At 43.1% G+C, this 26,541-nt stretch overlaps 1 protein-coding gene across 9 annotated transcripts in view; it reads right to left on the reverse strand.

The window, feature by feature from the left end:
- The window catches only part of Dntt (DNA nucleotidylexotransferase), a 193,361-nt gene that overhangs the window by 11,869 nt on the left and 154,951 nt on the right, over positions 1 to 26,541 (reverse strand). For 7 of the 9 annotated variants that reach the window (XM_078034178.1, XM_078034156.1, XM_078034224.1 and 4 more), the window contains 7 exons: positions 10,166 to 10,340; positions 9,357 to 9,485; positions 8,034 to 8,204; positions 6,979 to 7,050; positions 5,688 to 5,811; positions 1,891 to 2,023; positions 637 to 745 (listed from right to left, as the gene is read on the reverse strand). In XM_078034178.1, the coding sequence (XP_077890304.1) occupies positions 637 to 745; positions 1,891 to 2,023; positions 5,688 to 5,811; positions 6,979 to 7,050; positions 8,034 to 8,204; positions 9,357 to 9,485; positions 10,166 to 10,340 (913 nt within the window). Of the gene's footprint in view, positions 1 to 636; positions 746 to 1,890; positions 2,024 to 5,687; positions 5,812 to 6,978; positions 7,051 to 8,033; positions 8,205 to 9,356; positions 9,486 to 10,165; positions 10,341 to 24,181; positions 25,109 to 26,541 lie in introns of those variants that run through there. The other 2 variants (XM_078034353.1, XM_078034320.1) reach the window with 2 other exon arrangements.

The following is a 26,541-nucleotide window of genomic DNA, read 5'->3' on the forward strand; positions in this document are numbered from 1 at the left end:
TGTGACATGAGGCTCTCACTAGAGTGGGACAGGAGTCAGGGCCTGCAGTGGTTAGCTCAGCTTGGGTTTCTCACGGGTCATGGGCCAGCCTGTCACAGGCCTGGTTTTGTCAGTGGGTGAGGGCTCTGAGTCATGACCTCTGCTAGGCCCAGCTTGCCTTCATTCATTTCCTCCTTCCCATCCAGCACAAAGTCCAGGCAGGAACAGAAGAGCTAGGAATTCAATGCACAGCGACGCCCCTTACACCATGTGATCCTGGTTGGAATGGTCCTGCTGCAGCCCTAGCTGTGGCTTTCCTGGATTTTCCCTGGCTTTCCCAGGTAGTTCAGTGTCCCGCCTGCATTTGGTTTGAGTGAACTATTGCCTCTGCCTGGCAGACACAAACGTGTGGCCGCAGAGGCCCCTCCGGTGACAGGGTGAGTGTAAATACACGAGGTACCTGTTCATAACAGGGTCTCTAGGACACACAGCAGGTAAATCTCATTGTGGGTCATGTGGTTTGGGACAATGTCTTACTAATAATTGAGAATTGATTAGATGGTCATCACACTATTATGAGGTAAATAATTTATAAAATTCAACATGTTAATATGATGCTCGAGTGGATACAGGTCTATTTTTAGCATCTCTCCTTACCTTCTTTTCCCAAAAGTTTGTCACTTTATGCAATAGTTGTTGTTCTTCTTCCTCTGTTGCTTCTGCGCTGGTAATTAAAAAATCTACATCGTGTCCAATATTCTTACCCCTAATTAAAAAAATGGTATAAAATGGAAATAATTAGATTTTTAGCTCTCAGTTGTTAAAAAACTCTATTTGTTTCTATGCCCAAAGGCCAAGGTTTGTAACACAAAATGCTTGTGACATTTTTAAAAGCAAATTATCCTTGACTGTACAACTCTATTCCTTGCAAAATAAATTTATGATACAGGAAAAAAAAAGCCATAGATAGTACACATAGGATGATGGGGGGTCGAGGGGGGGCAAAAAGTAACAAGAAGATTATTCCTTCTACTTGTTCACTTTTATCTGCAAAACACATAGACGGACAGACAGATACACACATACACAAGCACACACACACACACACACACACACACACATACGGCATGACAATAAGCAAACAGAAGAAGGATGTTCATGCACTATAAGGTAGCACTCTTAGAATCAAGACATAAATTAAGGGAATTTTTTTTTAGATTCATTTTTTTCTCACTATTTCCTTTGTCCCAAACTTGGCTTGTCAGAATGGGCAATAGTCACCGGGTAAAAAGATCAGAGGTTGGAGGGAAGAATCCTTTATGAAACAGATGCCTTAATAGTCAACCCCTGCACACACTTCTGTGAAGAATCTATTCACTCTTTTATTTGTGACCCAAACAAGATTTCTGGAGCATTTACTTCATGCTGGGCATCATGCACTGGTCTCATGAGAGCTAAGCTCTAATAGCTCTAATGCTTAGTGGGGGGTAGACATTGGGATGGATTACCAAAAATGTGTGCAACAAGTGGTTGGAGGGTGTCTAGGGAGCACTGAAGAGAGGTCCCTAACCCAGCCTGGAGGAGGAGGGAGTGAAGGAAGGTCTTCTGTAGGAGGTGACATCAAAATTGAGTCTTACAGGCTAAAGTCAGCCACGTGACAATTTGAGGAATGGCAATTGAGGGAGAAAATTCCAACTGAGTGATGTCTGAGAGGCAAGAAACAGCTCTGTATGTGCAGGGAATTTTAAGCCCTTTGGGGATGCTACAATGAACTCTGAGGGCAGGACACAAGCTGCAGAGGGAAGCCAGAAGCAGACCACAAATGTATTCTGTGTTGTTTCGGAAGCCTGTATGTGATAGGGAGCCATTGAGGGTACTAGAGCAGGAGAAGCAAAGCAGAGCGAGAGTTACCTCCGGAACCCTCCTGTCATGGTGACGAAGGCATCCGGAAGAAATGCCCAGACGGCCTCCTTAACCAGCACACTGACTGCCTCTGCCTCTGCCCTGGTCACACAGCTGACGAGGTCTTCATAATAGAGGAATCCTGAGAGGTCATTTGACAGGTCAGTGGAGAGAGTGAGGTGCATACAAAAAAACCTACCTCTGTGGAGGAGATTCTGCCCCCAGATGGAGCTTCATGGCCACGGGCATCACTCTGTTTCCATGGAGACAGAATAAGCCATACAATTCACCTGGTTGTGGATTGTCCAGGTGGCAATGACTCCTTGGTGTCTGATTGAGAGACTTACATTGTCCTTACTAGAAGGATTCCCTTGGGAATCCAGACCATTCCAGTCTGAGGTCCTAATGAAGATCCAGGCTTCTTGATCCATAAGAAAAGTAATGCATGAGGATTCGGGATGGGATGATTTAGGATGGAAGAGAATGAATCAACTTAAAAAGTGAAAGTTGAGAACTGGGAAGAGGGTAGATTTGTTTTTGCACCAAGGTGAAAAGCATCCGAGGCATTTGGATTGTTGCTTCTTTGGTGCATAAACAAATGAAAGGTCAATGTCGGATGAAGAGCTAATGACTGGGCTTTTCCCAGAGGAGGAAGGCAGGGAGACATGGAGGCTTATCTCCAAGGATTGGGAGGAAGATTGCAGGGGAGACTCAGTGGGCCTGAGTGACATCTAATTATGCTTCATTCAGTATGAGGCACTGCTCTTCTTCTAATCAAGGTCCCCAAGAGAGGACCATCCAAACTCTGCTGCATCTCTCTAATAACAGGGCACTGACACCTCCAGAGGCAGCCCATTTCCTATCTGCAAACCCTGCATGGGCAGTTTTTTCTTTTGACAAATTTGGGTCTACTTCCTTGCAGGTTTACCCACCACTAAAACACTCAGAAAGGACAACAAGCAAATCTGTTGGTCCTTGTTTCTCACCCCAGGAATGAGGGAGGGAGGTGGCATGGAGGTCATTTGGCTTGAACATCCTGTTCACAAAGTTCTCAGTCTTCCCTGTTATCTCTAAATGGGGCATGTTATGGTGTAGATATGAGGTGTCCCCCAGAAGCTCGTATGTGAGACAATGCAAGAATTGTTGGTAGGTGGAATGGTTGGATTGTGAGGTGTGACCTAATCAATGGATTAGTCTGTTGATATGGATTAACTGGGTGGTAATTGTAGGCAAGCGGGGAGTGGCTTTTGGAGTTTATAATGTGTCCCTGCTTCCTTATTGCTATCTCTTAAGCTACTTTCCTCCACCACACCCTTCCACCATGATGTTCTGCCTCACCTTCTGCCCATAGCAATGAAATCTGTCATCCATGGACTGAGACCTCTGAAACCATGAGCCTCAAATAGACTTTTCCTCCTCTACCTTGTTCTTTGCAGATCTTTCAATTACAGTGATGAAAAAGCTCACTTTAAGAGGAAACTTGCAAAAATGTGTTGGGGGGACCCAAAAGAAATGACTCTCATACTAACGTACCTATACACTGTCCAATACCATGCCAAACCTATGGGGCCACTTAGCTTATGGGAGTACTTTCTTGGTACCACAACTTATACTTTTTCTCCTTTTATTTTAAAAAGCCACCTTTTTATAAAAAGGTGGCTTTTTAAAATAAAAGGAGAAAAAGTATATGGGGAGTTTGATCTAAAAAGCAATACTTCAATTGGCTATCATACAGAGAGTGCCATCATGACTAATACACAAAGTGCAACTCATTTGGTAATCATAAAACTCCTGTGCTTATTGTATGTGAACCAAAAGTTATAATTAGCAATGATTTCAAGAGCATGCAGGTATCAAGAATGAAGATGCAGGTACTATGATAACTTGGTGACATCCATGAAAACAATTTAGTTGGGTTTCCTTTTCGGTGTGGCAAGAAACTAATCACACTGTGTCATGTTATATATGTGCTGTCATATTTCAGAAACTGACTTTTTGAGACAAATGTAGCATGGGAATACTCAAGTCTCAGAGAACTGTAGTCAGGTGCAATTATAAGTTAAAGAGAACCAGGTTTTTCATCTGACCCATTTATCACACATTGAGACCAACAAAAGTCTTGCTCCAAAGGCTGATTGCCAAGCAGAATCTACAAAATTCTTCTCTCCTGGGGCCGCCTTTGGGAAATGACTCTCAGTGTGTATTAGCTTCCCCTTTGCAGAATCCTAAGCAATTCCCATTGACAATTCCAGGCACTGGAGCACTGTTCCAGGGGACGCACAAAAGCAAGATTTTGTTTTTCTAGTAAATATGATGAGAGGGTATTCCCTGATTTCTACATAGAACTAACAGTATTAAACAGTCAAAGGACAGACACTGATTAAATGAATAGCTATTTCATGCACTATGTCGGAAGAGCCCAACTAGAAAAAGAAAAATCCAGTTTACAAACCTAGGGAACTAGAAGATCCTTAGATCTTACTGGCACTTGATGTCCTTTCACAGGGGTTCCATCTAGGTGATTTTAAGCATTGAGGGTCCTTACTGCCATTCCAAACCATCAACTTGCCACTTACATTTAATACCTATGTAAATTTATTTTTAATGACATCTCTAGAGATGATATAAATCAAACCTTTTAAATGTGTACTTTCTGGAGCCCAGAATATAAATACAGGGTCTTTTTTTCTTAGATTCTTTTATCTCCTATGTGACATTGTATAATGCTTGTTAGCAATCTTTAAGGAATTAGCACATTTCCAAAAGATGAGTAGGGATGTTCTTGGGACCCACCAAGGTTTGGTTTGCTTCCTCGATCATTGCTTCTAGTTTTATTCTTTGTTGTCATGATTTAAGCAGAAAATAGCTGTTTGCTTTCTTTTTTCCTTGGTATCCTCTGGTCCCTTACTATTATATCAGTAAAATGTTGATGATGTCATCACTTTCCGTAACTCCAGAGGCCATAGTGCTGGGGACTGTGACTGTGGCTACCTTTGGAACCACAATTACATTGTATTTCTATTAATATGGCATGATATTTTCTATATGGAATTTCATATTAAAAATACACATTTAAAGCAGACAACACATTTTTGACCCAGAATCGACATTTTTTTCATTTTTGAAAAATACATCAGAACCTTCCATACATGGAAGCAGCCAAGGCACCTTGAGCCCTGGGAGGCCCTGCCAGGCTTGGAGGTGATGGTTACAGAGCTCATGTCTTCTCTTCTCAGGTAACGGGTCCTGGTTGGGAAGATCAACCCCTTTTCTGGATTTCCACCATTTGCCTTCTGTTTTCCAATTTGTAAGGCAGATCCACAGTTGTGAACCACACTGTGGCAATGACTCTAGTTTCTAAGTATTCCTTTCTCTCCAATCCTATGTGTTGACATCTTCTGTCCTTAATGCCACACCCATGTCTCTTACTCAGGGAAAGCCAGGACCCCGGTGTTAAAGGGAGTCTGTGAGAACCAGGTTGACATCTGATGAAGAAATGACAGCAGCCACAGGAAGAGTGCCTCTGCTTGGTGCCAGCACTCAGTGCAGGGCTCTGCCTGCATTTCCCTGTTAACTGTCAACCTTGCCTCCCTTTCATCAATGAGGTCACCAAGGCCTGAAGGTTTTAACTAACTTGTTTGAGATCACGCAGTTGGATGGTGCTGGAGCCAAGACTTGGTTTCAAACATCAACAGATACCAGAAACTGTTGCGGCTCACCCTCACGGGCATCAAAGTGCAACTGGCTACGATCTCTACCAAACCTGACCATCCCAGAGAACCCCGAGGTTTAGGAGAGACCATTACCTGCTTTCTGCATGTGTGTCAATTTCAGGCTTTTGTCAGATCTTATTTTGCTCAGAGTTCTGAAACCCATTCTGAACCATTTCTCAGATGTCTTCAATCCCACTCCAAAAACAGAAGTGAAGAGCTAAAAGGGGAGGGAAAGCCAAGCCATTAGTTTCTAAAATAATCACTATGACAATGAAGTGGTACTTTTCAAGATCTCAGGTAACGGATCAGAACTGCTACCCACTGTCTATGGAATATTCCAACCAGACAGGCAATGGTAATTTTTTAGTGGATTTTTGTTCCAGCTGAGCAGTGAGAGGCAGGCCTGGTTTGCATGTAATCAGACAGATCGTCTGTGCTGTTAGTGAGAAAATACCCCTACGGAGCGCCCACTTTTGCTGAGAGTCTCATGCAGGCAATGCTGCTGTGCACATCTACCTCCGCATTTGAAAGAGGGATGCTCATGGAGGTTATATAAATTCTCCCCATCACACGGGTGCTAAGAGGTAGAACCCAGATTAAACTCTGGTCTATCTGTACTCCAGACCTGGGCTCCTGCTCACGGCCACACTTTAGGCCTGTGCACCATTTCTGAACAGAAGGGACTGGCTGAAGTCAGTCTACCTGCAACTCTAGGGCAGACTAGATGTAAGCCCTGCTTCTGAGTAAATGAGGATGCAGCAAGGAGCTTTTCAGATACAGCTGTGCTCCGCAAGAGCACTTTGTTCGGTCTGCTTGGTCTTTGTGTCCTTATGACATTTGTAGCCACAAGTGAGAGATTCATGGAAAGAAAGGTAATTGGCATATCATCATCGCATGGTGATATGCTGGAACACCCATATTTATTTAGGCATCTTTTTTCTAGAAATCTGCTAAGGACAAAATCACCACCCTCACTCAAATTTATATGCTGAAGCCCTAAAACCACCATCATGGTGTTTGGACATGGGCATTTTGGAGGTAATTAAGCTTAGATGAGGTCATGAGGCTGGATTCTCATGATGGGATTTGTGCTCTTATAAGACTTCAAAGAGTTTGATCACCTCTTTCTCAGCCATGAGAATACACAGCAAGAAGGCTGCCATGTGCAAGCCAGAAAAAGAGCTCTTAACAGAATCCGACCACTCTGATACTTTGATTTAGTGCATTCAGAATCCAGAACTGGGAGAAAATACATTTCTATTGTTTAAGCTACCCAATCGATGGCATTTTATTTTGGCAGCCTGAACTGACTAATAAAACCAACCAGAATAAGCAAGAAGATTAATTGTAAAACCATTTTCAATAAACATGTAACATCACTTACTTTGAAGGATTTATAGCGTTCATCATTTAAGACAGCTTTAACTTCAGAACTTTCTCCATCTTCAATGATTTCCTATGGACAATTGGAAAAGTATTTTAAATTTGTGACACTGGACAATCACAATCCAAGACTCTCACATTTACAGATCGAGTGGCTTGATTCCTCATGACATGCACACCCATTGCTGTAGAATGTTTCCCTGCTAATCTAGAGAAAACAAGGATTTTCCTGTAATCCAAAATCCTAGCTCATCATGTATCCAAAGACCTCTTTATGATCCTCAAGGACAAGGATAGAGAAGTACTAGGTTCAAATCTACAGAACCCAAACCAAAATGTTTATTGACAAACGTATGCCCACAGATTTGTGATAATTTTCTTTTTAATGGCTATCGACTTGCTAAAATAGGAGAACTTTTCTATTGTGCAGGTTAATTTAGGACCCACTGAAAAAAGCCAGTCCTTGTTCAAGCCCATTCAATGCCCTTGGCGTCCCCACCTCTAAGTAAACTTGGGATATTTTCCTTGTATTATGAATGTACTTGACTACACTGAAGCTACCACTGGATCACCCACTTGCCTTCCGGAGGAACCTTACACGTTGCTAAATACAGAAACAGTGGCTGTCTTTCTAGATCACACAGGTAGACCTGTAGAATCAGGGTCTCCACATGTCATGCCGACCACTGTTGTGGAGGGGATCAACCCTGAGTGGAACTGAGCTGTCCACACAGCCTGTCGGAGTCAGACCAATCTCCTGCTGGTGAGCTTCCTGTTTCCTTGAGTCTTTCACTGCAAGTAATAACAACATGGGGGAGCTCTTCTTTTTCCACTAGCTGGCCCCAGATAGCTCCCATTGGGATAATCTTGAGTACAAATCATACATGTGTATGCATCTATCTTTTTTCCTATATAAACACATGAATAGATACACGTTGAGATGGAGAGAGATGACAGATTTTCCTTTCAATTATGTAGATCGGATATTCATAATCCTCTCGGTCTCCATCTCTACTCTCCTATTAAGAGCTGAGACAAACTTCCCTTCACCCTTACCTCGATGATGCTCTTCACCTTGCCCTCCAGGCAGGGAATTCCCTCCAGGTCCTTCATGCTGCTGATGGTGAATGGCAGAGATTTCAGCACAGAAGCGGCTCTCATAAATACCACAGAACAGCCTTCATTTTCTCTAAGCTCATAATTTTCAGCTAAGACGTCAAAAGCATCCTGAAGAATAAAACCACATAAACAAAAGTTCTGTTTCTGAGCCCCGAGCCAGTGTTCACTTGCAAACGCCTCGGGTTATCTCTCCTTTACATAGTAGAATGCCATCTGATGGCATTCCTCCACGGTGGGGAGCAGGCCTCCAGTACCTTTGTATCCTCCCCGTGGGATCGCATGGAGTTGAACAGAAAAGACAGGTGTCGCGTGCATGGTGAGGAAACTGAGTTTGCTGCCGTTAGGTGCTCAGGAAAGATTTAGCTCACCACATCCCACTGGCCATGACTTGGCATGATTCTTCCCTGGTTCCCACAGCCTGTGGCAAGGGTTCTGCTATGACCACCGGGCATTTGTCTCTTAGTGTGTACACAGCTGGCACTTAACATAGGCTTGATAAGTAAGTGGGTGCACTCATTGGTCACACTGACCCCCCCCCCCAGGGTTATCTAAGGTGGGGCAGTTTGCACTGCTAGGAGAAGAGGAAGCACCTGCTGTGTGTGACATCACGCTGAGAGGGCCCAGGAGCTGCAATGTCCTGGTCTTCCTGGCAGATATGAGACTGGAGGTCTAGAAATGAGCAACTCTATGTTTGATATCGTATGGCATGTTTTATTCAGGCAACCATTGACCACTAGGCTAGCAGTTGAGGACTTGCTAGGGTCATTTGAGACACTTCAGGGTGGGGCAGGGCTTCAGAGATGATCCAGCTGAGTTCTTATTGTCAGGATGAGGAAGCTGAGGCTCAGGGCAATGGATTTGCCCAGGCCAATTAACATTCAGCTGGAATCCAGGTCTGTGGACTCAGTCTTTTGGCTTCTAGCAAAGGCTATGGATGCATTGTTGCTGGGTAATTTGCTTTTGCTCTGTTTTGCACTAATTACATTATTTCATCTTTTTAGAATATCTCTTTTTGCAAGTATTGTTTCTATTAATGACAACTCTCAATAAATAGGAATCTCTACATAATATTATCCAGATGTATTTTTCCAAGAGAGGAGACCATTCTTGACAGATGATGAACCAGAGATCAGGCTAGAGGGGTGTGTGTGTGTGTGTGTGTGGAGAAACCTTTTTCAGATTTCAAAAACAACTCCCATAATTTAACTTGGAGACCCACCGAAAGGTACAGCAAGCCCTTCATTGGCAAAGCCCTCTTACCGTGAATACTCTATTGCAATTGTTTAAAGTTGTTCTTCTTTGACATGCATACTGAGAGATTGTTTGCATAGCAGGTGGTGGGATCCTCTGAGGGTCTGAGTTGGAGTGGTCTGGGCTGTCTCTTCTCACCTGAACAAAAGCATAAGGTCCATGTTAAGCAACAATTAATAGCCAGGTATATATGAGGGAACAAATTGAAGGCAGTTTGATGGATAGAATTATAGGAGCCTCAAATTCCAAGTTACATACATCTCTAATGTTTAAATCTGCTATCCTTAACATGTATTTTTTGGAAATCAGGAAAAAAAAACATGAAAAAGGATCTCCAATAAATTATCATTTTTCTTTTCTGTGAACTTATGTTGTTATGGTCCAAGCCCTCTTCCCCCAAGTTATGGCACTAATGCTCAAGATTTTGGCATTGAGAGCTAAACTTGACTTTTCTTCCTTAATGATCACAATAAGGAAAAAAAAAGTCTTATTTTTCTGGCTTTCAGAATATCTAGGCTTACATATTTTTGAAATATTTGTGTATAAATGTGTTCATAAAAATAGCCTCCATGTACTCAGTGCCTGTACTTGCTATCAGGCCCTGGAAGGACTGTCCGTGCATGTTATCTAATCTTTGTGCCCTGTCATTAGGTGGCATTCATGTTGTATCACAAAGGAGAAAACTGAAGCCCAGCAAAGCGAAGGTCACATAGGAAGTAAACCGGGAACTAGGATTTAACCCAGATCCATTGATTCTAAAGCCCATGTTGTTCGTCTGCCAAGCAAAGAGCAATGACAATCACAGCCAGGACACTCACAACAAGCTGGTGTTTCCCTGTTGTCTCCACTGGTCTCCCTGCCCCCATGCACTCTATCAGCCAGGAGATGTCCAGCAGCTCCAGCTGCGAGCTGGCTTTGATGTTCTGTACCTGAAGCCACTCCAGGACATCGGGACCGGAATTGTTCTCTGCTACAATGTGGGTGACAGAATCACTGGAAAAATGCAAGAGAAAGTTATTGGCTTAAGTAGATTTGAAAGCCAGAAGCTCTCCTCTGTCCTTGAGGTTTCCACACGTTCCATCTGATGGAGAAAGACGCCCACTAGACCAGACCCTAGGCCCAAAGAATTCGGTCCTCTGTGTAAGGAATCCTCTCTATTTTAATTAGTGAAGCAACCAGGGGATATGTGTCACATGTCAGATGCAAGAAAAATTAAGGCAATATTAACAAGACTGTGGTGTCAATGGAAAAACCAAGGTCCAAGTAAGATGGAAGATGAAATTTTTCTTAAGGTGACATCTTGCACTCTACATGTGGTTTGGTGTGCCACTTCAATTGTATTTGTAGAACATTTTAATATAGTGGCTTTCCAACTTGTTTAACAGTGATCCACAGTAATAAATACATTTTATATCATGACCCAAAATTCAAGTAGAAATAGACACAGATGTAGGTATGCTTACCTGACTTAGTCCATTTGAACTGCTATAACAAAATACCTTAAGTGGGGCTAGTTTATAAACAACAGAAAGTATTTCTCATAGTTTTAGAACTGGGAAGTCCAAGATCAAGGTGCCAGCTTATTTGGAACTGGGAAGTCCAAGATCAAGGTGCTGGCTTATTTGGTATCTTGTGAGGGACCATTCCTTATAAATGGCACCTAACAGGTATCTTCTTATGGTTAAAGGGGAAGACAGCTTTCTGGAGCCTCTCAGGGCATCAATCCCCTTGACTGGTGGGACAACCTTCATGATCTAATCACTTTCCAAAAGTCCCACCTCATAGCATCACCTTGGGGGATTAAAATACAAATTTTGGGAGAACCCAAACATTCAAGCCACAGCAACATTCCCCATAAATTGCTTTCACAATCCATTGATAGATTGTGACCAACTCTGGGTAAATTTTGCTTTGTATGTCTTGAAGTACACTCTTGTGATGTCATCCAGGCAGGGCTCTCTCTCTCTCTTTTTTAAAAAAATATTTATTTTTTACTTATAGGTGGGCACAATGTCTTAATTTTATTTTCATGTGGTGCTGAGGATCAAACCCAGGGCCTCACACATGGTAGGCGAGCGGTCTACCTCTGAGCCACAACCCCAGCCCAGGGCTTTCTTCCCTAACAATGACTGGACGTTTTCCATGGTTCAGACTCTGTCCAAGTGCTCCACATACATCATCTCACTTAATATTCACATAGCTCCACAAGTAATTTTTATATTATTCACACTTCAAAGACAGAAAACTGAAGAACAATGATGTGAAATGACATCTTGAAGGTCACACAGCTCTTAAATGGTATACTTTTTGATTGACTTAGGGCAGTTGTGTCTAGTTTTCAACAAGTCTTCATAGTTAGCATCACATCATTGGGCCCTATGATTTTTAAGGCCCTTTCCTTTCAAATTGTCTATAAATCTGGGAAATGGTGAAGGCAAACCAGGCATTCAAGAGAAAAACAAAATTATTTTCTCTTCCTTATCCTATTTCTCTTCCTTGACTCTCTCTTCTCCTTCTCCTTCTATTTGACTGAATCTTCAGTCCATTGGGTATTTGGGGGTTTGTGGTTACAGGCACAGTCTTAGATTCCTTGTGGTGGTGGTGGGACAAAGGGCACGAAAGAGGAACAGGGAAGTTTTTGGTATCATGTCTCACATGAAAGATGGATAGTGATGCAGGCTGTGAGGAGACCCGAGGCAGGGACAAGATCTGCAAGTGGTGTTAGAGAAGGGAGAGCTCAGAGGGAGCTGGGGAAGCACATGGCTTTGCAGGTGGATTTGTGTCTGGTCCTAATGAATGAGAAGAAATAAGGCAGCCAGAAGGCAGAGCTTTGGGTTCTCCTGGAAGAAAAAGGGTCGAGAAGTCAGAGGGGCACAGAAGAAATGGCCTGGGCTGGAGTGGAGAGGTTAGGCTGGGAGATAGTTGTAGAAGTGGCTGAGAGAGGGGGCGTGACTTTACACAGGGTCTTATGAAGCCATGAAGGCTTTTGTGAGCAGAACATCAGCACCGTGGTGTCATTTCTAAAGGACGAATCTGGTGCACTCAATGCTCTGGAAGGGAGAGTGATGGGTGGGTGATGCTTGGGGAGCTGCTTAGTGAGTAGAACTGAAGTGGCACCCCCTTTCTCCACAGAAAAGCCCTATTCACTGTGGCTGATTTTAGGACTGTTAGCAAAAGAGTCCAATGTAGATAAACTTCGTATTTTCGTGTTGCCCTGTTTACTTGGCCACTGGCCGAGAAGATACTAGCACTCCAGGTGCTAGACACCTCCTTACTAGTTTTTCACAAACATATCCAGTATAGTACTTTGTAGAACTGTGCAAACAAGGCCTCTGGCCTTGAGCTGGGCTTCACAGAGATGTCTACATTTTTCAGATAAGTTACAAATGGGCTCCATGGTAACAGCTGGCAGGGGGAGGAAAGTAAGGGGAGAAGAAGCTCTGCCCTTCTCAGGTGTTGTCCTTGAAGGGTTAACATGCCCAGAACAGTGAAAGAAAAAGCTGCTTTTATGTGAACTTTTACAGATTGTAAACTTCTGAGCCCCTCCCCTTACACCCTGGGTATAAAACTCTGAAACTCCCGAACTCGGGGTTCAGGGGATTGATTGATTACAGCAAAAGCTCTGCCCTCTGAACCTGGCTGTAGCCAAATAAAACTGTTTCCTGCTATCTTCGGTGCTTTGCCTCCTTTGTCCCTACAACAGTTAGTACATCTCTATTTCTGCCCTTTAGAGAAATGCATTTTTGTTATTATATTATGTTAATATAATATCTATTACATATTCTTATTGATTATAATATTATTGTAATAGATATGAATATTTATTCTTCTGATAGGGTTTTGCCTAAAATCAGGGGGAAAGGTGTGCTGAGATGAAGTCTCCAAAATTCAGAGCCTCACCATCTCTCTTACCACCAACCCCGCTGTCCTCCTGGGATTTCCTGGACAGTGTGGCCATGTCCAAGCTCATGCCATTAGATGAGAACCACATTCGCTTCTTATAAGCAAATGAGTGGATGATGGGCTCTACATCATTATGAAGAAAGACTGATTTTAAAATTACAATTCCCGCTCATTATGCAACTAGCAAACAAAACGAATCAAAAACAACAATCATAAGCACACACACACACACACACAAAAAAAAAAAAGCAAACAAGACCTCTTAAGCCAGTGTTACACAGAGTTGAAACTGGTTCTCAACAAGAGCAAAAATTTTAAGTTGGCAATTAGAAACTTTGATAGTAATTTGACATTGCTACAGTATTTTTTTAAAAATGAAAACATTGGTCTGAAACAAATTTGTATAACAGTCCTTTACCACAAATAATTAATGAAATATGAATTTCAGTGATAGTCTCTGTTCTGGCCCAGCCTTTGTCGACCATCTTCTCGTGCTCCTTAGTTTGGCCGACCCTCTTTACAAGACCATGTGGATCTGGGCTACAGTGTGTGATCAGGGTTGTCATCATGTTCCCTGGTCCATCTCTGACTTGCACTCGTTACTTCTGGTCCTGAGCCCTCTCTTAACAGCTACCAGGAGACATGTCCCTTCGACTGTGTTCTACTGATAACTTCTTATGCCATGTTCCTGCATCTTTTTGTCTTTTTGCTGACACTTGGATTCCTTTCTACTCTGTGATCTCCAAAATTGAAAATATCAATAATATTGGAGAATTATTTTGTGTCAGATACTGCATATTTTGGCATATTTCATATGTTCCTCACTTAATTATGAGCACAGCTATGAGACAGGCATTACCATCCCCATTTGAAAATGAGAAGAGGAAACCTTGGACACATTGAAAATTTCACCCTGCCAGTAATTGGTGGAGCAGGGATTTGCTCCTAAATCTGCTTTAATCCAAAGCCTGTGAGCTGCCCATCTGTGAGCTGCACTCGATCCAGGGCAGTGGCGGGAGCTGCTCTCTTCCCTCCCTTTTGCAGAAGGAATAATCTCTGAACGGCTGTTGTCAAAATAAGAAGACTGGTTTCCTCTGAAAGGCAGAAATGTCAGTGGAATAACACTTCTTGTGTTTCACTTTTAGATGCAATTGCCCGTTGCTGCCTCTGTCTGGACCACAGTTAGATAGCTGGCCGTGTAGAACTGTCCCAGAGAATCTGAAAGACAGTTGCCATAGCTACACACCAGGATGGAGGATCTATAGGGAGGTTGCCAGGCGCTCTGGGCTCTGGGTTTTGCCTAATTCTCTGAGAGTGTGCAGAGAAGGAGCTCTGGGCCTCATTTTCCAAACAATACCCTCCTTACCATCCACTCTCCCAGTCCAGCTTCACTCTGTCTCTTCACCTGAGTCCTCTGGACATAGTCTTGCCTCTGCCAGGGACATTTGGAATGCCCGGATGTAGGGGAGGGGGCAGCTGCTATCAAACAATGATCAATAAATACTGATATGTACCAAAAAAGCTGAAAAAATACCCCAAACTATTGGCAGAAATGATAACAACTGCATGTGTGCACACACACACACACCCACACACATCCTTACTTAACCCTCACACAAGCCGTGTGAGGTGGACTATGTCAGTTCAGATGAGAAGACGTTACATTAAGACTGGAGAGGTTATGTGAGGCCAGGACACGCGCAGGTGTGCCTGACCTCGGCAACCTCTTAACATTTTGAGACTGTGGTTAGACCCTGACGGAGGTTTTGTTTCTTTGACATACTTTTCTGTACTTTGCAATTTCCATCATGAACTATCTACCATCACTTTTTTGCTTACGGGGAAATATATACATGGATATCATTTTAAAAGGCATATAAATTCGGGATAAGACTGAGGTAGTTGCTGCCAGGCCCCTGGAGGCCTGAAAAATGACAGAACTTTGGTTGGACCCTCAGGCAGCTGCCCTCAACCTCTCCCAAAGACCCCAAGGTGCCTCTGAGGTGGCTACTCCTGAAGTTGCAGTGAACTCAGTTCTCACCTAATTTCTTGGTCATGACCCATTAATTGCTAATGTCTTGAACTAAGTTTGGGTGACCTTGAACCAATTATAGCAGTTCTGACCTGGGATTTGTTCCTCTGCTTTGTACAGGGCCGAAGATTCAGGGTCACCTCTTCCAGCTAGTGATTAGCTGTCACGTGCCTGGCTGGGTCCTTGGCGTCCCTGAAGGTAGGGTAGTGGCTTCCTCCGTGAGTTATGGTATATAGCTGAAAGAGAGTTCCCAGCCTCGTGTCCTGGTGCTGTTGTTCCTGTTTACTGTGTGTCAGGGACAGGGTTGTGTCAGGGACAGCCTAAATCTCAGTGCAGGACAAGGACCAGACTCAGAGTCATGGTCAGTAGATAGAATAAATAAACACATGAGGTGATCAATAGCTCTAAAGGAATGTCTCTCAAACCCTAATGTCTACCAGAGACACCCTGGGAGCTAGGGTAAAATTCAGATTCCCGGGCCCCATGACCAGAATTTAAACTCCCTAAACCTCATCTGGGACTGCTGATATGCATTTTGACAAGCTCCACGGGTGATGGTGATACAGCCGGTCTAGTTTTCTCTCACTGAATACCAATGATCCCCAAATGTCATGGTTGGAAAAGCAACCATTTCACGGCATCTCTCAAGTTGGGGTCAGGACTTCCGGCAGGCATCGACTGCTTGATGGTGCTGACGTTCCGCATGGTTTCACTTGACAAGAGCTGTGGTTTAGACATGGTGGAGTCTGTCCCCCAAGGGTCCATGTGTTAGAATCTCGCTCCGAGTGTGACGATGTGGGAGGTGAAGGAACCTTTCAGAGTGGGACCTAGTGGGAGGTGATGAAGTCACTAGAGCCCTGCCCCCTGAAGGAATTAATGTGATTTCATGGGACCTTAACCAATTACTCAGCTTTGGGCATTTTGTTATCCCAATGAAAAACAAACCAACACAGCAAGGATGGCTAGAGGGCAAGCCTGTTGCCACTCTGGACCCAAGCACGTTCACGTGGCTATTTCAGCAGGAACTCAGACTTCTTTACACAGGGCTCTGACATCCCGGAATGAGTGTTCCAGGTAGGAGCCCTTTTACAACTCAGCTTAAGAAGTCGCTCACCATCGCCTCCACTGTGTCCTGTGAAGCAGTCACCAGCCCTCTCAACGGTCCCGTCTCCACACTGACTCTTGGGCTCGATCCCAGTGATGTTTTCTAACTCCTTTCTCTGCAGGCACTGAGGTAATTTTAGGGTGTACACAGTTGAATATTTATAATGTTTATGTGCTTATTTATACCTATTTTACTCAATCATGCATAACCGATCATGGCTTTCATGGATATTATTATTGGTTTTAAGATATGGTTGCTCTCAAGTTTTGTGTTGTATTGATGTACTGCACAAGGAGTTGAACCTGGGGCAATTTATCACTGAGATACATACCCAGTTTTTTTTTTTAATTTTTTTTTATTCTGAGACAGAAGTCTGAATTCCTGCTTAGTCGTGTGAAAGTGGTTGGGTCAGTCGTGGCAACTTAGCCTAGTCTTCTAGCCATCCTGTTGTGTTTGTCTGTTTTCCATTTTCATAACGAAACATCGGAGGCTGGGTAATTTGTAAAGAAAAGAGGTTTATTTAACTCACAGTTCTGGGAGTCCAAGAACATGGCACCAGCTTCTATCCTATTGGGAGGTATAGGTCACAATGACTTGTCAGGTACTCCATGGAGAACTAGAGGAGAGGAGCTCAAGGACATGGAAATGATAATTACCTGATTTAATCATTACACATTGTGTACAGTATTGAGTTATTATACTCTTCCCTATAGAGAAGTACAATTATTATGGATCAGCTAAAAAAACGTCAGGAATATAATTTTACATGAAAATTCAAAATCTATTACAAGAATTGTACATGTGGCCTTCATGTGCTCCAAATCCTCGGATCATGGAATTAGCTCATAAATCTTAGTTCTGAATTTTCCTCTCAGATACCAGTTTCCCTCATCTTTCAGCCTTTCTTTCCTAGTCGGTCCTGTCTCTTTCCCTATAATTAGAAATGTCCTTCATGATCAAAGAGGCAGCCATGGCTTCTTGGAGACAGACCCTCCAGCCCATCCAGACTCTCTCAGCCCTAATGGATGGTCACCTGCTTTTATTATTGTCTTCATAACTGCTCTGTTATAAAGAAGGTCATTCTTGATTCTTCCCATCTGCTGTAGGACTTATTTTGTAAACAATGACTTTAGACATTTACAGTTAAACTGAGCTATTGAAAGCCTCCTGCCAATTTCTGAGTTGTTTCAGGATCCTTGAAACTGAAAAAAAAAAAAAAATCAAAGCAGTTTAGTTTGGTCTGACCCCTGGCTCTTATTAGCACCAGTAAAGACAGATTTCTATTTCTAACCTTGCTCTCCTTATGATTGAGAGGATCTCGCTCTGATCTTTTGGCCCACATTAAATGGGAGTGTGACTTTTTCATTAAAATCTGTGGATTTTGAAATACAAGTAAATTGAACAAGCAAGGGTAAAAATTACATTCTGTGCTCTGGAAATTATAAAAAGTATTAGGTTGCTAATAAGAAAAATTATTAGCAACCTAATAATTATAGGGAAAATGTTTTTAATTACAAAAATTGCTCTTGGTAACACAAGCTTTTCGGGCTGTTTCATATTCACTGGGTAAATTATTCTCAGAGCAAATATTTCTTGAAGACTATTATGTGTAAAAAAAAAATTAAAAAAGAAAGAAAAGAGGGGCTGGGGATGTGGCTCAAGTGGTAGCGAGCTTGCCTGGCATGCGTGCGGCCCGAGTTCGATCCTCAGCACCATATACAAACAAAGGTGTTGTGTCTGCGGAAAACTAAAAAAATAAAAATAAATAAATAAATGAATAATAGAAAGAAAGAAAAGAAATGTCTAGATTCCGTGGAAGAGGTCTACTGGTGGCCTCATGGAGGCAGGGAGGCATAGCTAGATGAGATAAAGACCCAGGACTTCCAACAATGACTCCCCTACACATCTCCCCCACACTCCAGCGAGCAAGTCTGTCTTCTAAGGTCTTGGTAGCAGAGAAGTGTAGGGGTAAGGTGAAAAACCAGCCTCTACCTCAGAGCAAAGCCTGTCCAAGGAAGGGACATGACCTTTGTCTTTGGAAAGACCCACAGAGCACTCCTAGGCACATTCCCACCCTGCCGAGTTGTTTATATACAAATAACAGGAGAGATCTGCAGAACCAGGTGTCCCTAACTCAGTCAGGCTAAGTGGGGACCCATTGCAACCCCCTAGCAGCTACCAATCAGCATGAGACAGGGAAATACTTGGGATGCCAGATGACCCTCCCAGTAGTTTATGGTGTTGGGAAACCATGTAGTTCAGCACGAACAACCCTCTTGGCTTAAACCAATCAGTTCAAATGAATCCCCCTCTTGTAGTAACCAATCACCCCTACCCAACTTGTTCCCGCCAGTGAATGTGCTAATCATGTTTTAGAGTTGCTTTATGATTTTCCTGCGGTGTGTGATGATTTGCTAAGAGATGCTATGATGTATGTGAAGTCCCTGCCTTCTCCAAAGAATGTATAAAACTGCTGCAAACCCAGGGCTCTGGGGCCCCTCAGCGTCACCAGTTGCTGTGTGCGCGGAGGACGGAGCTAGCTTGCAATAAACACCTCTTTGCTGCTGTTTGACCAGGATGCAAGAAAAGACCACTGATTCCAATTAAAATCAAATTAAAGCAAGCTTATTATTTTGACTGGCCGGGCTGCCTCTCCCAGCAAAAATCGTGGGAACAAGACAGCAGCCACATCTTTCTTGCAGCCCAGCTATACAGCCCAGAAAGTTACACAAGGGGGCGTTACAGATGACAAAACCCTGAGGAGCATAACACAAATGGTAGTTTATATTTTTGCTGGCTCCGACATCAGAATTTATGAAGGTCATTATGAAGCCAGATTTAAAGCTAGGAAGTCAGTGTAGTTAGGTAAATCGGGTCTAATTTCGAGTAAGATCCAAAATGGAGGCCATGTTGAGAATGAATTCTGGGAAAAGCAGAACAACTCTTGGAATGTTAATGTCCCCAAGGCCCAGAGCCCATCCCAAAGACGTGTTAATGACACAGCTCCCAGCAAACTTGAAGATGCTGACTCAAATTCCTTCCTGCCCGTGTTACTCCTTTGGCCCACCTGTGCCCCACCCTTAACAGAACAAAGGACAGGAATGTGGCAGGAAGGGGAGGGGGAACCAGATAAAAAGGGAAAACAACCACAGTTCCACGGATTCCATCTCTTGGGTCCCCTTCTTCCTAGGGAGAAGTCTTTTCTGCTGTCCTTTAATAAAGCCTCTACTTTCCACTCTGACTTTGCTTCTCTGGTGTTATTCTTCAACAGCAGTAACAATTAGAGCCTCAGAAATGGTTGTTATCTGGCCAGGGAAGGCCAAAATTGATGAGGCATCACTAAAGTTTCAGAGAGGGCTGCTATCTGGTCAGAGAGCTAGGTATGGATGAGTTCAAGGCATGAGCAGGCATTCCAAGCAAGTTCAGAATTTGCAGTAATTTATAGTAAGACCAAAATTATCTTTTCATGGCTTTGTGGCGAGATGGCTCCTAATTTTAAGAGAAAATCAGGCTGGGTCTATCACTGCTTACATCAGTCTTGGAGTCTGGTCTTTTGGGAGTCCCAAATTCGAGCATAACAAGATAAAACATCACAACAACACCAGCAAAGGTTCTGTTAGTACCCATGCTACAGTTTTTATCAGGTTCTGGAAATAGAAAACTAGCAGACATGAGTGGGTAAGTAAGGAGTTCATTAACTGTCGCTTACTAGAGGAGAAGAAACTCTGGGGCAAGTTAAAGTAAGGGTTCCATGTAGGAGACCCTCACCCTCCGGCATTTGGGGTTGAGAGTTTAATCTCCTTGATGTTGATGTTGCATTTCAAAGGGATTGAATCTAGTTCTGAGTGGCTGAAGATTCCAATCTCTAAGAGGCAAAGGAAGGGATTATAAATGCAGCTTTCTACAGCAATTGTCTAAGAGAGGGCTCAAGGACACTTCTGCAGGGTGTGTGTGCCTGTGCAGGGTGTGGGCTAGAAGAGCATCCAAGAGCTTTCTCATTGCTGGCACTTTAAAGTGGGACCACCCCTGGGATGTGGCCTTGAACTGATAGAAGCCATGGTAGAGCTTGGTCAAGGTGAGTCTCTGCCAACATCCATGTAGAAAAACATGGATTTTTTACTATCTTGTAATTCCCAAGGATTTAGGAGGCATTAATCTGGGGACAATGAGTGAGGCAGAAGCCACGTTTTAAATGTCATAGTGAATGCATGGTAAGTACAAGCAGCCACGTTAGATAAAAGTGAACCAAAACAATATAAGAAGGCTAAAAGTACAGAGCTAGGTAGACAGAATTTGTGTGTGTGTGTGTGTGTGTGTGTGTGTGTGTGTTGCTGGTGATTGAACCCAGGGCCCTGTGCATGTGAGGTAAACACTCTACCCACTGGAACACTTGGAACACCTGGTAGATGATGAGATGATGATGATGATGATGATGATGATGATGATGATTTTAATTCTGGCTGACAACAAGGTACCATTCCGGACTCCCCTGACTGATGGAAAACTCATTCCTTGTAAGACTTATGTCTTCTACTATTTTATTTCTCTAGAATCTGACAAATACTGTACAGGGTGGGTATAATGAAGCCCTTTACTCATGATGGCCTGATGCTGTATCTTGCTTTTATTGAGGACTCTGCTGTCCATTGTGGGTAAGTTACGGAGGGCCCCACAGGTGTCATATGGTGGGGTTCCCAGCTGTTTGAGAAAAGGAGTGTAGCAAGCGTGAAGCCACTAGGTGGGTATAAATAGGGAGTGCCATCCTTCCTGATCACAGCTCTCTGCCTCACCTTAATGATTTGGGTCAGGCCACAGAGGGGAATTTAGTCAATGTTTTTGTAGAGGAGAGCAGATGACAGAAGAAGGTTTTCTTAGAAACCTGGAGGAAACATGGCCAGCATAGATCCTGATCCTTCCCCAGCCTGTCCTAGAGGAGAGGGTGACTGTGAAATTGCTCTAAAATCTAGGATACTATTCATGAAATAAAATTCTATATCTTTTTAACCAGTGTGCAAAACATGCCTCCAGGTACTTGACATCTCCCCTGATTTGTTTCAAGAACCAGCTTCCCGAGGCGCACTGAACAGCATGTCTTTTGCAGTATGACTTAAATATTAATGAAGTCCCACCCCATTGTGATACTTGCACGGTGGAGATAATGAAATAGCTATGGAACATTCCATATATAAAGATGCACCATTTCTACTATAGGTGTTCAGGCCCAGGGTTTTTTCCCCTCAATTTTAATCTTCTTGAAAGCCAAAGAGGGTATGAGTAAGTCTCAGAGCATGTCATTTTCTTTTTCTTAGCTCCTCTGTCTTTGGATTTTATACACTAGGAAAGAAAGGCGTAGCCTTCACTGTTGAGAAGTCTCTTTTCTTTTAGAAACCACATTTCTTTGATAGTTCCATTTTTAAAACATATGTTTACTGCAAATAGATTTGGAAAAGACAGAAAATACAAACAGCCATAATCTCTCCCTACTACCCTCAACCACCCCACCCCAAATAACCGCTTGCAACATTTTGATGGGTTTCCTTCCTGTCTTTGTTTGATTTGCTTCTATCATTCGACCTAGTTCACAGTGGAGAGAGAGAGAGCCCGCTCCTTAAGGTTTTGCTGTGCACCTCAATGGGTTCAACCCATTAACAAGAAAATAATCATGTTTCACACTTGTTTAACTTTTTAAATTAATCAGAGCTCACTGACATCCACCATCTCATTTGGTCATCACGCCAAACAGACCATTTATCAGGAAACCAAGGTCAGTGAGAAAAGATGGGATCTTCTCCCACCCCATGTGGCCCAGAAGGGTCCAATTTGACCCAGGATTTGAGATCCATAGATTCCTTATCTAGAGATTTCCACCTACAGTAATTTTTATTTTTCTCTCCAATTAAAGTCTATATATCTGAGCACAGAAATTCTGTTTGAGAGTGAGGACTTGCACTTCCTGTGGTTTATTTTTGCTCCATAGAGTGCATTTGTGTTGAGTGTGCCTTCTGAGCCCCCAGCCTGGGAACTTTGCCCCATCACATGCACAAAGCCGTTTGCTCCCCAGACACCCGTTTCCTCTGTCACTAGAACAGTGGGGCTGGGTCCCTAGCAACAGGCATCTGGGGCACCCAGTTGCCTCTTCGGATCTTCTGCCAGCACAAGAAACTTGCTGCCCACCATCTGCCTAAGTACCTGCTTCAGCCACCTCGTATGTATCCATTGCTGCACTGTAGCTAAGGCAGCGAGGTTCTGCCGGATGCTTGGACCACAGAGAGCTTTTCATCGAAGGGGTGTTTTGACCACCTGGCTGTGCTCACCTTCCTCTCTGGGCCTGGCTAGATTGCTTTGCTCTGAAAAGAAGCCCCATATTTACCAGGACTTTTAATTTGTTAATTAAAAAAAAATATTCCTGTTTTCAGCCTCTTTACCTATAACCCTTTCCCCTCCCCATTCTAACACTTTCTGAAAGCCTCTAAGATTAGGCAGACTTAATAATTAGATGAAATTCAGGACTTCGTGGAAAGGATTTTAGAGAATGAGATTGAGGGTGGCTACAAGGGCTTTTTTAGACAAAGGAAGAAAGGGAGAAAAGGAGACATGGGAGAGATCACTGGAAACTCAGGAATTTCTGAGCTGGACTTTTCAACAAAAAGCTCCACTATTCAATGAATGATGGAGCTGTGAAATTTAACAACTGATTATTGATTTTTGGAATATGTCACCCCAACACTTTGAAGCTCACACTTCTTCAGCTAGAAATGCTTGACAGCTTTATTTTCAAATACCAAAGACTATTTTTAAAATCAAAATGACTTTTCACATAGAATTCTTATAATTTTTTTCTGAAAAAAAAAAACAAAACAACACATTGTGGTCCATCTCTTCCTTGCACAGCCATAGCCGGTCAATTACCTGGATCCCCACTCTGTCCCCGTGGCCAGTCCTTGGCAGTTCTGACCTGGGACTATATTATATCATTTCTGTCAAGGTTCTTATACCACTTACTTCTGGATTTTTGTTCTGTTTTCATCAATTTGAGACCCAGTGGAGAACTTACACACCAGTGAGAAAAACAACAAGATACCTGCTGTTGAAGGATTAGTGGGTGAACCAGTCCAGGTGGCCCAAATGGTTGCTTCTCTTTTCTCTTTGCCCAGGCTTAGATCACCTCACACAAGTGGGGTGTCTGCCACCCCTCGGCGACTGTCATTGAATCTTTATCCAGCCTCCCTCTCTGAACCTCACCTGGACTACTCTTCAGAAAAGCATGGTTGAAGCCACATTTGGATGCTGTGGTGAGCCAGCTAGTCAACCCACCTTAACCCGTCACAGACAGTGGTCCCCTGAGCACCGCCAGATATTTAGACAAGAGCCAAGCCACCAAACCACCCTTTCTGCTCCAAAGTAGCTGATATTTTTTTTGGTGAACTTGGTATTTTGTTCTATTTGGTCAAAATTGAAATCCATGCTTTCCAATTAGCTTTCTGTTTATCATCCCTAGAGAACTCATCTCATAATATATGTGAAAGATTAAAAATTTCATCTTATCTTTTGGTGCCAACTAGTTTCAAATTTCGCTTCCCTTAACTGATGGACTCACGCCTGTTCTTTGGTTTCAGATCTATCTGCTGCTCTCCCAGTGGGAACAGTCCTCCTCCATAAGCGGAAGAAAACCCAGGATCCTTGGGTTCCCATGAAGCTGTTCACATAGCCCCTGCTTATCTACCAAATTTAAGTTTATCAAAGCACACTGACATCCATCGTCTCATTTGGTGAGATGAATTGGTGGTGTCCTACCTGAGCTCATTTTCAACCCTGAACCCCTTCCTGCGGGCCAGCTCCATGAAGAAGGCTCTGCGGGTGGTACCCATTTTCTTCTCCAAAATGAAGAGGACCAAATCTCGAAATCTGATGTCATGAGGAGTGGAGGTCACGGAGGCCCCAGTCTGCCTGGGTCTCTTCTTCCGGGGACCCAAGTGGGCGGTTGGCAGTGGATCCATGGGGAGAGACTGTTGTGCCCCTGGCTATGATGTCTCCAGAGTGATACCTCCAGAAGTGAGGGGGAAGAAGCCCTCCTGCATGAGGGCTCTGATGTCATCGCACTGGCAGATTCTGCAGGAGGGCAAGGCTTTGTGGGCACTGCCCCGGTAACAGCTTCCTGCTGAAGGAATTTCTATCTCTGTTCAGTTTCTTCATCTTAACTCTTGTTTCCTTATGCATAATCTCATTAGCTCCTCAGAATAGAAAAACCATGGGAAGAAGGCAGGGAAGCACCCTTGTTGGCATATTACTTACTCATATCTGAATGGGTTGGGGGCCTTCTGTTGTCTTCATTTATTGATCGTTTGAATTCCCAACTCACTTGCTTTCTCTTCTTCTCAAAAACAGTCATTACGGCAGTCTGCATGTGTGTTACATGTTGCATGTGCTTGCTTTGATTTTTACATAAAGGACATGGCTACATTTCTTACTCTGCTTGTCACCCAGAACTTCTTTTCAGATATGTGTTCTACTCTGCTGCTTCTGCTTGCTCCACAGTACTTTGTGGTGGGCATCGACCACATGTTCACTTATGTGGGTGCATTTTATAAGCAAGGAAACCAAGGCTCAGATAAATGCAAGATCACAGAATAAGGGGCTAAACAAGGTCATGAATTCAGTTCTTCTGACTTCAAGTACAGTTTTTGCAATGGACTGAGGTTGTCCAGAGAGTAGTCTATTATAAAACTCTAAAATAGTTATATAATCTATCTTTTGAAATAAGCTGTGACTTCAGCTAATAATCACTTTCACCAAGAATCACTGCCATAAAAAGACATTTTCATTACTTTCTAGGCAAAATGAAGTTTGTGACTTTCATCCATACACTTGATCTCATTTCCTGAGCACCTACTATGTGGATAAGCACCTACCACATTTTGCTGACTAAATCCTTACAGAGCTACTGTCATGTAGGTATGGCCATCCTAATTTGTTTTTTGATGAAGACTACAGAGTTCATAAATGGTGACAACTAAGAAATAATTGAGCCAGGATAATTAAGATTATCTAATGAAGAAAATACATTCTTTACTACCAGGAAGCCTTCCTGCACATAGGTCTACCCCGGTAACAAACCAGAGCTCTGCCCACCTTCCCTGCCATAGTACTTAGGACTTTGACTACCTCCAAAAGCACTTGAACACCTCACCATGACACCAGGGAAGGAATGATGGAGCCACCTTCATGCATCTGCAAAGCTCTCCTTGTTGCTCAGGAAAGCAAACTTGGGAATATTCAGCTGGAGGTTGTAGAGTGATAGATTTCAGCTCTGCAAATAAGAAGTTTTTAATAACTACAGCTGTCAAAAATCTAGGGAGCTGCTGTGTATGTGGTATGTTAGAGAAGTGTTCAAGCAGATGCTGGACAACTCTTTATTGAAATATTACAGAAGGAATCTGTAAGGGTCTGGAAGGGTCTTTAATGCAGCTCTGAGATTCCAGAATACTAGGATTGTTTGCTCAAGATCAACATTTGGAGAAGAAGCCATTTGGAGCCCAGTTTGCTAGGTGTTTGGTTACTGAGGTGAAGAAGGTTTTATGTCAGAAGCAGTCCTAGCTACCAGGTGGTCTCACAGCATGGAGAAAGCAAAGTAGTCTAGCCAGAGTCTAGGGTGGTTGTGTTCATTCCCAGGGTGTAGCCACGGACTGGTAAAGGTGTGCCACCCAAACAGTATAGGGACGGGGCAATAGTAGAGAGTTGTAGATAGGAGTTCAGGCAATGATGTCAGACTGGCCATAAAAATTCCACTTCCACTATTTGGAAGCTATGACCTTGAGCAGGTTACTTCTTTAAGTCTCAAATTTCTCTAGCTGTAAAAGGAGGGCTGAAATAGCCATCTAACCTGCTAGGCAGAGTGTTTGACACAGAGGAAGCATTTTAAATACATGTCACCAGCAATTTGTGTTTTGTTTTTAAAGCTGTGTCCTAGTTCAATCTGAAATCTGATCTATATGTTTTATAAAACTATTGAATCATCAAAATAATATCACATTAACCAATGTCATATGTCATGATTCATGTTTTGAATCACTTATATTGAAAAGATTACCAACAATATTTATTTATTTATTGTTACCAGGGATTGAACCCAGAGGCATTTAACCACTGAGCCACAT

Source organism: Ictidomys tridecemlineatus, chromosome 1 (assembly GCF_052094955.1).
Source record: "Ictidomys tridecemlineatus isolate mIctTri1 chromosome 1, mIctTri1.hap1, whole genome shotgun sequence".
In the NCBI taxonomy this organism is placed as follows: domain Eukaryota; kingdom Metazoa; phylum Chordata; class Mammalia; order Rodentia; family Sciuridae; genus Ictidomys; species Ictidomys tridecemlineatus.